The following is a 12,970-nucleotide window of genomic DNA, read 5'->3' on the forward strand; positions in this document are numbered from 1 at the left end:
CAGTTGGGGTTTAATTCCGTTTTTCAATTCTAATTCCTTTTTAAAATCTATTCCATGTCCATTACCATTTCCCTTTTAATCAATTCCAACACATCATTGATCAAAATTGCAAATAACAGCATTCTGTTAAAACAAGCTTCTCAAAGTGGTAACAAATTACTTAAATTGAATTAAACTGGCTTCAAACAAAAGCAGTTGAACAATCACAACAATGATTATGACTCGGAAATATTAATTCCAATTTCTTTGAAGGAATTGGAATTGGGAATTGATTTTAAAATGGAACTACAACTGAAAAACAAGCATTGACCCCGACCTTCTGTGTGGATATACTGAAGCACGTTTAGGTATGGCAGGTCTGATTTGTATTTTCAGTGTTCACGCAAGTGCCTTTTTTCAGTCCAAGAAAAATACAAAAATCCTCTGAATTGATTTTAATAGAGGAGTACCTTGAGGAAAGTCGAATTTTTGCCTTGCACAGGCATTCTAGCTGTTATCTGCAGTTGCTGACACAAGGCTTCCAGCTTCTCTGTCTCTGCTGTAAAGATGGCTTTCTCATCATCTCCCAGCTGAAGGACAAGTGTACACAAATGTGCAAAATGATTAGAATACCAGCAGTTTTAACCAGCAAATCATTTTGTAACTGCACAGTTTCAACAAAAATATACCAAACACAATCCAATCACATGCACACTTACAGGCAAATCCAGAGGTGAAGCAGCATGTTTACAAGGGTGCCCTAGGAGAACCCACTACAGCACCACATACTGTGTTAGGTATACACAATCATGAAAGCATTACTGAAACTATACAGTGAATACAAATAAACCCGCCCTCCTTATGCAATGTCATTTGAAAAGAACCTATGGTCAAATTATTGATAAGGCCAAAGGTTAAAACAATGTGGCAGTGTTACTGGACAACCCCTTTGAACTTGACAGAGGTGACCCTACTGTAGAATACAGCTCTGTATCAACAATGAAGACAAGATCTCAAAATGCGCAGCCTCCATCTTTTTGTTTCCTGCCACAAAGATTTCATTTTCTTTGCACGATACCCACAATCAAACAACCTAGAGAACCACAGAATACAGGCGTGTACACATGTATATTTGGTTACAGGTCAAAGCAAAGGGTACTGTTACATTTTATTACCATACTAAAACAAATGAAGTAAGCTACTGAAATGGTTTATTAGAAGCTGTTGAAAAAGCAGCAATGAAGGCATGTTTATTAAAACACAGGGTTGCTAAAATACCAAAACATTATGACGAATGAAGGAATTTAAAATTACATTTACACAGAAACAGGCTACTGTTGCATTAAAGCGTTTCAATTTGTATCACCCACACTGCATATTTTCATAGTCTGACTCCCCGATACCATTAATTTCTCACTCCTCACATTTGTTACAAAATACATTTGGCTTAACCAGCCATTAATCTATGTCAAGAACAGGTATTTAATTAAACATTGCTTGAAGGGCTTGAGCTGAACTCCATATTCACCATGTCTGGCTTGGAAAAATGTAACTAAACAAAAAACAATTTTGTCTGGGTCGTGGTTTCAATTTTCATTTATTATCGTACCTGAGCTGAGAAAGCCTGGAGTGAAGAAAATAATTTGAAGCCCTCTTCGGCAAACACCTGTAGAATACACAAACAAATGAACAAGCTTGAACACATCTAGATAATGTATTCAGTGCGTTCTGTACTTCTGTTTGTACTGCAGCCACCTGGCATCCCATGTGGAACAGTGGTATTGAAGCCCATTGATTTTAGCCCGTACAAACACCCTCAACAAAAAAACAAAGAAACATTTTGGATTCACAGTGAAGTCAATTCGTTTAAGAAACTGATGCATCTGTCTGCAGTTTGACTGAATGGCCACTCAATTCTAAAACAAATAATAATAATAATAATAATGTTTTAAATCATACACCAAACACAATTTGACATCCATGGCACTTTTTTGTATTTTTATTTTATTTAGCAATTATTTTACAGGGTTTAAAATTTACTGACACTGACAGGCTGGATCTGATCCTCCAGAAGCAGCCACCTGTATAAATATTAACATCTTTCTTGGCTTAAAAAAATTATACCAACGTTTCGGTATGTTTAACATGCCTTCGTCAGGGTAAAGTGCGTTCAAAAACAAACATTGGCGGTATTTATAGGCTTTTGATGCCACGGTAACCACACATTTATTTATCTTTAGCTAATGATGTAACGATCTACTGTTCCTTTCTATTTAAACCTCCAGGCCTCATGGTATCTACTCTATTTATACATTTATTTTCTTCCCTTAATGTCCCTTAATGTATCTATGATCCCTTTATGTTTACTGTGAACTAAAATGCCAGCCAAATTAGCATCCCTTCGAAAAGCTGCGATTGGTGTTTTCGGAAATATATCTCCTGAATAATAAAGTATACGCAAATGCTTCCAAACACTTTTTGAAATGTCGGGTAATAATTTAGAATATGTAATTATTAATGGTACTCTCTTAACCCTCTCTTCACTTTTCTTATAATCAAGTAGTTCATTCATATTGTTTGTAGTCATTTTCATCAGAACAGATTATTTTTATCCTTATACCCAGTACTTTAGGAATTGCTCGTTTCGTATGGATAGGATGTGCAGATGACATATGTAGATGTATATCAGAAGATTTATTTGAGACAGCCTGACACAATGTTAAAATGACACCTTCTGTGTGAAACCAGGTTGAATGTGCTTCAAAAAATGTCCACAGCAAATGGCTAGCGTCCCAGGTGTAAAAACACAGTATGATGCAGCGTTCCTGTTTAGAAAGACACATGATTGTTAGCCCTTTTAAATGACATATTGATCTGTGCTCTTTCTGGGAGTGAAGCTCATTGTTTTTAATGATGCCTCTGACAGAGTGCATTATAAATGCTGTAAGACTCCATGTGTACCTCTGCTTGGTGAAACAAATCCTGGGTTGTCTTCAGGAGGCCCTCCCCTCTAAAATCAAAAGACAAAATGCAAGTGTTAGGCATCTTTTTCACTGCAGTATAGCTGGCAGTTATTGAAAATCAATAATGAAAAATACAATACAAACACAAATAAAAAAAAAAGAAAAAATACAATACAAACACACATTTAAAAAAAGAAAAAAAAACTGCTTCAGACTGGAAACCACATTAATCTCGACAACATCCTTAATAATTGAGGAGCGAAAACACCAACGTACTGCAAGCTAACACATCTTAAATCTACCCTCAGTGTGCCTCTCCCTTGAGGCACCCTCCGGGACCTTGTGGAGCCTGTGAGCTGGGCAAAATGGTGGCATGACGTGGTGTTAGGTACAGACCCTAATAAAGTGTATATCCTCTTCAGTTTAGTTTTTTTTCCCCCTAAATGCAACAATCCCCCCATGACTGCATTTCTGGCCCCTGGGCTTGAAAGGGACAAAAAGGTTGATGGCTGGTAGGCGGGCATTTTTCTACATTTTTTTAAATGAATTTTCCTGAGAGACGGCAGGTTTACCTGGTGAATAGGTACATGGAGTATGCCATGCTGGACATGCCCTGCCCCTGCCGGGCAATCTCATGCTCCTGGTCCTCCCACTTCTCACTCTCAGAGTCCAGGTCGGACGTCAGCAGCCGTAACTCCAGACCCACTTTAGCTATAGCTGTCTGCTCCTGAAACACACAGCGGCACCAGTTTATACTTAAAATGTGTTGCAAAATGACATGAATAAATAATACACACACACACACATATATATAAAAATATATATAAAAGAGAGCATACCTCTGAGTCAAGTTTGACTGGTTTTATTGTCTTCAGATTAGCTGAGAGCTTCTACGGGGGAAAAAAGTGTCCTGTTAAACTTTTACACTTTGTGTAGATCAAAGACGTGGGCTTGTGTTTTTTTTATATTTAAAAAAGTTAATACCATGACACTTCAGGAGTGTGTATAGTATACTGCAATGCTGCTTGAAATGAGTTGAGTTCAGAACATTTTAGAACTGTTAAGCTATTAAATCAATCAATATTTACATACATCTTATAATCTAACAAAAGTGTATGCCAATCAGAAGCTCGTGATTTCACTTACCCCTGGTCTAGGCAATGAAAGGTAGGTTCTCTTCTCTCCTGGAAGCAAAAACAGAATCATTACGGACCTTTACAAAAACAGGATCATTACGGACCTTTACAAAAACAGGATCATTACGGACCTTTACAAAAACTGGATCATTACGGACCTTTACAAAAACTGGATCATTACGGACCTTTACAAAAACTGGATCATTACGGACCTTTACAAAAACTGGATCATTACGGACCTTTACAAAAACTGGATCATTACGGACCTTTACAAAAACTGGCAGTTGTATCTTCCAGACGGAATTAGGTATAGTGGTCTGTATTGAATATTTTAAAACTATGGGTATACTCTGTGGCTGAACAGCAGCTTTTCAGATCCTTGAAATATACATCACTGAGTCACAGCGCGAAAAAGGGACATGTTCTTCCAGTACAGCAACCCGGCCATGAAACACCAGGAAACTGTCTGGGTTATATCATTTTCATTAAAGACTTTTTATACTGTTCCAATGTACTTTTAGAAAGGAATGTGGAAACCAAGGTCATCAGTGCCTACTCCACTGACCTGACTCCTAACCAAGGTCATCAATGCCTACTCCACTGACCTGACTTCTAACCAAGGTCATCAGTGCCTACTCCACTGACCTGACTCCTAACCAAGGTCATCAGTGCCTACTCCACTGACCTGACTCCTAACCAAGGTCATCAGTGCCTACTCCACTGACCTGACTCCTAACCAAGGTCATCAGTGCCTACTCCACTGACCTGACTCCTAACCAAGGTCATCAGTGCCTACTCCACTGACCAAACACCTAAACAAGGTCACCAGTGCCTACTCCACTGACCTGACTCCTAACCAAGGTCATCAGAGCCTATTCCACTGACCTGACTCCTATTAACAGCCTAGCTCTTTCATAAACAGATCAGATTCGTCGTATTTTAGATAAGGACTGATGGTCCACATATAAAACAGGAATCAGTTGTTTTACTCATTTCTGAATCAGTTACAATATAAGTAGTAATATACTAGAGCTTATTCAGTGTGGAACACGCTTCTTTAAAAAAATCCTTAGTGGTTTGTAATTTTCAGAAGTCTCTTCTAAAACTCCATCCCTTGATTTTCACTTGACCTAGCAAAACTCCCATAGTAAAAAAAAAAAATAATAAAAAAACATTTCTCGTGGACAAACCATCATATGCCAACATGCTTGGTTTTGGTCCAGGTTTAAATGTATGTTGTCCTGGCTGTCAATGTATTTGTCATAATCCATGTTGTTTAATGGGCTTTTTTTTCAAATCGAGGTCTATATTTTGTAGATGCGTTTCTTAGGTTCATTGACGTTCATCCTCACATTCCTCTCAGGAAACTGCCTTCATGACATCAATTACAGAAGTTTACATTCAAGGTAACATCAGGAGAAAGTCAAGGGTTAGGCTTTATAAAATGATAGATCTTTACTTGGAGTTTGACTTGGATCGTACAGTGTTGGGTTCAGCTTGAAAATGCCAAGTTTGACAGCAACCTGACCCATGTATGTTGTACAAAGTAAGAACACAGCCGTCAGGGAAACCCTGATTGCTGTAGCAGCTCAGTTTTAAAGCTTTTCCTGGCCAGTCTCCACACAACAACATTGAGAGGGCTACAGTATGTAAGACAGATGGGATAGAAAACATGAAAAAAAAAAACCAGAGTAAGATTCGTACCTCGTCGGCCTTCAAACAAATCAATGATTTCCCTCAGCAGAATGGACATGTCGTTCAGCTGCGACTCCCAAGCTTCACAAAAAACATCCAGGTTCTCTTTCGCGATTTTGCTTGAAGGGTGCAGGGCCAGTGTCTGTGCAGCAGAAATGATCTGTAGATAAAAAAAAAAAACTTATAAAGGCCAGCAGGTGGCACTAAGCCCTAAGTAAAAATCCCATTGCAAATGAAAGGTAAAAAAAAAAAAAAACACCACCAATACATGCTTCATTCTCACAACTTACTGTTGTCCCGTAGACTACCTTAATTGTTGCACATTTCTTTTTATATACTATCACACTGCTTTCTGTTTCAACAGTGGGGGCAATTGATCAGGACTTGCAGCAATATTATGTACCAAGTCAGTGGAATGGAGGGGGTCACTAGAGTTGCTTTGAGGGCAATCCCTCCAGTGGAATGAGAACTAAAGATGAAGGTTATATATATTTTTTTATATACTGTATCAAATCCTTGGAGATGCACCACGATTGGTGCTAAGAAGTTTTGAATGCTTCTCACTATGACAATTCAGAATACCCCCTCCAAATCCACAAACGTCTTACAATGAACAAACTTGACAATTGAGTATGTTTTATAAGACGCAGGGAGATCTGTCAGCAGAAGGAGCTGTTTTAATAAAGACAGAAATGCTGTGTAGCCATCAGGTCTACTGAACCATGCCTGCTGTGCAAGTGTCTGGTGCACTTAACAATCTATTACAGTAAATTAAACACTTCTCAGAGGCTCCATGAAGTAACCATTAAACTGTGCTTATATCAGGAGCACTTAACTATTAAACACATCTTTTGCCTTCACTGGAAACACACTGCACTATTTATTCTAGTGGATTATATTTATGTGATACTCATCCAACACTTAATGTATAACAGTTCGGCACATTATGATATTCATTATGTTTGAAATAAACTCTTTTTTTCTACTGAAGCTTGCCAGGTGAACATTCTTGCTCCGTTGGGTGTTCTGAATTCCACTGGACTTAGTTCTGCAACTGCACTGTTCTTTTTTATTCTCTGGATGAATTTCAAGTCTTTTCAGAATGTTTTAAAACAACATAAAAAGACTGTTTCAGCCAAGTGACTCACACGTCATAAGAATAATTACATTTGTAGTCTTAATATAAGCAGTAATGCCCCAGGATGTAGGCTTTTGGGGCTTTTCTATGAAATAATACCCTAACCTGCTAACCATCCTCCAGCAAAATCAATACCAAATGATAATGCTTTCTGTGTTATTGTGCAAAAAAAGATCAAGGCGATTGATGCTTATGTGACAAGACGGTGTCTTTTATTATTAGGACTGATCATTAACCAGAGCACTGGCCTGTAAAAAGGAAACGACTTGCAATGTCCTGTGGAGGTTTGAGATTGATTAAAAAGATTCTGATTGATGCACAAACCTTTCGCTCAATCTATTAACAGAATAGTCATTATGTCTTTTGTGTGTTTTTTTCAGCTGCTTTTTGCAAAAGCATCCAAATTGTTTGAACTCACAATTAATCGAGTGTCCCTTCCCTAGCTTTAGGAAAAAGTATACGAATGAGTCGATTTCCTTCTCATTAGAGCATGAAAATGTATTACTGTGTATTACAGCATATATAGAGCAATATTGTACATTGTACAAGACTGTAACTCCATCTCAGGGTTCTGGTGACAATGAGACGGTTGTTTTTCAGTTAAAAAAAACAACCCAGAAGCCTGCTGTTTTACCATTAATCGCATTTCCTGTATTTTCACTCACATGGTCTGACAATCTGGAGACAGTTTACAAGTTAATGATACAACACTGGGTCCTGTTAGCAGATCTTCTGGCAGGGTTAGCAAGGTCAGTTACCAATTGCCACATCAGGCACTTCATTATGTTAGGCTTCTTGACACTGCTGCATTTGTATACAAGTCCAAGTCCTAATTGTTTTACACAAACATGTTTTTGCAGACTACCCCCTGCTATTTCCTAAAGCCTCAAGCAGCGATGGCTCATGGACAACAGAACAAACTGTTATCTGTCTCGCTCTCTGGTGACTAGGGTTTCAATTGACATGATTATATTCCCAGAAAGAATCCTCTTCACATTCGTTTGGATGGACGAAAGGAACTATTGTAGAATTTGGCATTAAAAAAACAAGGGAAAAAAAAAAATCATCAGTTTTCTACGAAGGGAAACTTCAGCAGCCTCAGCTGATTGCTTTGTATTTTTTTAGGTCTTTACTCATTGCCCAGTTTCATGCAGAGTACAGTAATTGTAATACTAGTGCAGTAGACCTTGTTTGTTATTATCTTACCTACACATTAAAGCATGGCTATTTTTCAAGGGCAGGGAATTAATGAGGACTGTACACAGTAAACTATAGAAGCACTGTCTGTACTAAGATGAAGTGATACAGAATGTATTCATTTCTACAAAAACAAATAGACTGCATGTATGCTAATGTTAAGGTTTTAAAATGTACATAGATCCTTTGTTGAAAGAAGGCTTGTGTGTAAAACTACAATATGACTGCTGTGAGATATACAGTACTGTGGTAGTATTGACACCACACTGGATACTTAGACAAGCAAGACAGCTGTAATAAAAACAAACTGAAGCTTGCTACAGCAATACATGCTTGATGTTTACCTGTGGTCCAATCACTTGAAAGGTGTCTTCTGCATGGATGCAGGTTATCTCCAGGGGCTCGGTTCCTGAAATGTGTCGTAGCAGTCGGCAGGTCTGGAGGAAAAGCAAAGCAAAAACCAACAAAACCAAATTTTAGAAGCTTATTATGCCAAGATTGTTCCGTTATTATGAAGACAGAGGTCTCTCACCTCAACAAGCTGCTCCTTCTGCTCAGAGAGCTCGCAGGTGTACTTAGCCAGTGCCTCTAGGCTGCCCTCCCCACCAGACACCTTCAGGGCTTTCAGCACAATGTGGTCTGCATGGTATTTCAACAGGTCTGCAGTCAGCTCTGCTGCTGCATTGTGGAGCTAAAGAGAAACAGTGCCATTATACCAGAAACCGGCTCCAGAGAAGCCATGCCAAATAGATCTTGAACAGCAGAAATCATTTGACATTTTCCTTGATTCATCATGGCTACAAGTATGGCTGTACTTGCGTGCCGGATTTAATCATTGCATTGATTTTAAAACAGAAGCTGCTGTAAATCAGGGGACTCGTCCTGTTTTACAGAAAACATATTCACTATAGTATGGAATTTTGCCAAGTGTTTAACCTGTAGTACTTTGTATTTAATCATATCCTGATGTAACTATCACTATTTAATCATATCCTGATGTAACTATCACTATTATCTGCTGTATTATTGAATTGTGGTTTGTCACACTTATACTTTGCTTGAACAAAAGTTATTGTATTTCTTGCTCTTATTGTATTACTTGTATTGTAACACTTGAAATGCATTTGCTTACGATTGTAAGTCGCCCTGGATAAGGGCGTCTGCTAAGAAATAAATAATAATAATAATAATAATAATAATAATAATAATAATAATAATAATAATAATTTTAACTAGTGGCATATTTTGTTACAGTGACTTTTAAAAAGTATCAAATAGCAAAAACTGGGATAACTGTGCAATTGGCAAACACAGCCGCACACCCCCCCCCCCCCCCCCCCCAAAAAAAGAGAGAGGGATAGATGAAACCATGAGTTCTGAAAGCAATAACAAAATAATATCTGCACACCTAGGGGTGTTGTTGTTAAACTGCCATGAGTGTGTTACTGTGCTTGTAACATGGTGCCCTCCGCCCTCGCCCTCGCCCTCCTCCTCCTCCCCTGTAATCTTATCCTAGGCTGGACAAAGTAACTCACCTCTTTCTTTAGTTCATTCATACACTGACATGTTTTAAGAATGGCCAGCTCCATTTCTTCAGTTGCTTCTGCGGCTTTTGGATTTTGCTGCCATGTAGAAAAAAAAATAGTAAGTTTTGCTTTGCGTAGTTTTACAGAACAGAGCAGTCCAACAGAAAGGGGTCTACTTGATATCAGAATTATCAGACTGCGCCGTTATAGTGCTTGTGCAGAATATTCCTCCCGGCAAGAGGTCACAGTTTTAGTAATTCGCTGATACAGGTTGACAACAATACATCTGTTTAATGGAAACCATTGCAAAAATCATGGCACGACTGAAATGTAGCATTTCCTGTTAGATAGCACCAATACTGGCCCCCTGGGTTGCACAATAAGTCAATGGTTAAACTGGAATGACTAATGGGAGATGTGAAAGTAAACCTTAAGTTATTGTTAAGAACTGTCCATTATTGCTTTGAGGAGTACAATACAATACAATACAATACAATACAATAATACTTGTTCATAGCTGTATAAAATGAAAACAAGAAACAAGAAGCAGACCAGTAGCTGGATGTGGGCCACGGTTATGGTAGGGGACTCTTTTTAGCAGTAGTGTTAGGAAGCAATGCTGAAGCACTTACGGCTTGCATCCAGACAGCGATGAGCTGCTCGAGCTCCAGCCGGGCTTGCCGGGACAGTCCCAGGATGCGCTCTCTGTGCTCGTGGCTGGTGTAGGCCGAGTCTGTGAAGTCCTCTGTGTGCTCCAGGATCACCTCCAACAGGGCTGTCAGGCTTTCCTTGGACAGCAGGCAAAGGCCCTCTCGCAGGCCTTCCAGCTGGTTCTACACAGTGACAGAAAATACCCCCTTCAGTCACTGTGTGCATAACTACCATGTTAACTTCCCTATCTGTGCAGCTGTTCTTTAATGTAATATGTTTTGGCAGGGCAACGTCTTGAAACTCCATAGAGTTCACACAAACTGTTTTAAAATTTCAAAAAATGTAATTAAAAAAAATCGTGACCAAAGGGGATATTCTTAAAATATATACTGTATATATATTTTTTTTTAAATGTCCAACTTTCTTTATAAAATAAATATATAACTCAATTTGAAAGGCTCAGTTTGAATGTCGCCCCACCGCTGCAACCAACTTGCTGATCAGGAGGACTGAAGATCAATGAGGTCAAGCCGCATGGCCTGTATAGCTGAACTAGCCCTGTCCGATTTATCATACTACAGGCAGGAATGCACAGGTCAAAGCAAGAATTCTCATAGGGAACCATTCACACAGTCGGATTTCCAGTGGGGTTTAAGGGTTGTGGAGAAAAAGCAGGGTGGGTGGAATTGAGGCAAGGTATTTTCTAACAGTTCTGATCAGAGTATAATAAAAATGAGAAAAGCGGAGTGATATCCTGCTTTTAGTTGAGGCACAATCTGAAATAGGGCTGGCCAGCAGGAGCAAATCTCTCTCTCTCTCTCTGGTAAACAATGCAAGACTGTGGGGATTTCAGTAAGATTTCACACTAAATAAACACTGCAGTTCCAGATGGGTTCAGATCAATATCCTCATCTTTATTATATCTGAAAAAAAGGAGACAGAACTAGGCTCCCTTTTCAACCATAATCTATTTATTAGCCTTGAGCTCCCTAAAACACCAAACAGGAATACCAAATGATGCATTGTACCATGTAGGGAATGACAAAACACACACGTCTCGCATTTCACACACACACGCACGCACGCACCCGCACGCACGCACCCGCACACACAGACACCCTCTCCCAGGTATATCATTATGTAATTGACCCTGTTGAAGATCAATTATTCATTGAAGGTTTGTTGGAACAAAGTCTTGTGAAGTAACTGAGACAAGGAGACGGACAACCCTTGATCTAAACAGTGTACAGCATTGGAAACTCTGTTTTAAGGAATGTTTGTTAAAGCCATTTTTTAAAATCCCATTTTGGTGATTTAAATCAAGTTTACAGTCTATGTAACCCCTTTCAATTGTTTTAGAGGGTGTTTATTTGTTTATTTCACATTTTTCAAAGTAATGTTTAGCACACAAAACCTTAAAACACTTTTAAAATGAACAGAGCAAATGATATACTTGGTAGTATAACTATTAATTAGCAATAACTTACTTTTCTTGAACAGATTTTCCCCCATAGTACCTGTTTAAATAATGTGTAGCTCAAGTAATGGATTGGTTTCACTATGTTCAGGGCAGGCATGATTAAACCAAACATTAAACTTGAGTTAATTAGAAGATCTGTGTGTCACAGAGAAGATAATCCTTGCAGTTTGGCCCTGGGGAGTAGAGAGTGACATTAGGATGGGACTCCCGTGGGATTCCCACGGTACGGGAATACATTTCTCTTTGTGTATGCGGGAACAGGTGGGACCGGGAATAAAGAGTTTTAAATCTCACGGGAAAGGATGGGAGTGGAACTGAAGGCTGCGTTAACGGGTGGGAGCAAGACTGAAAACTGCAGGAAGAGCAGTACCAAACTTTAGTTTGTCAGACAAGCTACAAGAACTTTAGATGTTGTAATATTAAACCAATCAATATAAGAAGTTGCAAAATTGACTTAGACTTCTGGGTATCCATATATATATATATATATATATATATATATATATATATATATATATATATATATATATATATATATATATATACACCAAGACAGACAGTATAACCCTAGTATTGAGACTCATTTTAATTGACACACCCCTCTTAGTGATGTCACTGGCCCACCCATTCAATTCAACCTTGCTTGCTTACTTCAAGACAATTAAAAAAACTAGTAAAAGACAAACTAATTTTAAATATGTCAACCTCATAATTTGATTAAATAAACTTATTGGGAGTTCAAGTTGGAGTGAAACTCAAAAGACTGTGGCCTTCGAGTTTTTTTTCCTGTTAACACGTTATGCATAATAAAATGGTTGCAGTAGGCTTGTGTGGTTTTTGTTGTTCTTGTAATAAGTAATATGGCAGTAGTGAATGACATTTTAAAAATTCAACTAGAAACAGGATGAGAATGAAAAACACAAGAAAAAAGGGTAACCCCAAAAATATCCTGCTTGAAAGGTACAGCGAGAGGTTAAAAGAAATCACTCTATTTTCTTTTTCTTAAATATCAAGGGACGGGGTGGGACAGGACATTTTTTGACAAGACGGGATGGGAATTAACAAAAATTCTATGTACGGAACAGTATGGGATGGGAAAAATTCTGGTGGGACAGGATGGGACAAAAATTAAAATGAAATTTTTTTCACGAGGGATTGGAGAGGAACAATTTTGATGGGACAGGATGGGACGGAACTCAAGTTTC

At 38.5% G+C, this 12,970-nt stretch overlaps 1 protein-coding gene across 1 annotated transcript in view; it reads right to left on the bottom strand.

Moving 5' to 3' along the window:
- The window catches only part of LOC117394415 (alpha-catulin), a 120,020-nt gene that overhangs the window by 4,404 nt on the left and 102,646 nt on the right, over positions 1-12,970 (bottom strand). Inside the window, exons 7-17 of the mRNA XM_033992664.3 lie at positions 10,267-10,467; positions 9,644-9,730; positions 8,641-8,799; positions 8,453-8,545; positions 5,783-5,933; positions 4,089-4,126; positions 3,782-3,832; positions 3,515-3,669; positions 2,941-2,989; positions 1,589-1,645; positions 450-569 (exon numbers count right to left, since the gene is read on the bottom strand). Coding sequence (XP_033848555.2) covers positions 450-569; positions 1,589-1,645; positions 2,941-2,989; positions 3,515-3,669; positions 3,782-3,832; positions 4,089-4,126; positions 5,783-5,933; positions 8,453-8,545; positions 8,641-8,799; positions 9,644-9,730; positions 10,267-10,467 — 1,161 coding nt within the window. The remainder of the gene's footprint in view (positions 1-449; positions 570-1,588; positions 1,646-2,940; positions 2,990-3,514; positions 3,670-3,781; positions 3,833-4,088; positions 4,127-5,782; positions 5,934-8,452; positions 8,546-8,640; positions 8,800-9,643; positions 9,731-10,266; positions 10,468-12,970) is intronic.

This window comes from Acipenser ruthenus, chromosome 3, assembly GCF_902713425.1.
Source record: "Acipenser ruthenus chromosome 3, fAciRut3.2 maternal haplotype, whole genome shotgun sequence".
NCBI lineage: Eukaryota > Metazoa > Chordata > Actinopteri > Acipenseriformes > Acipenseridae > Acipenser > Acipenser ruthenus.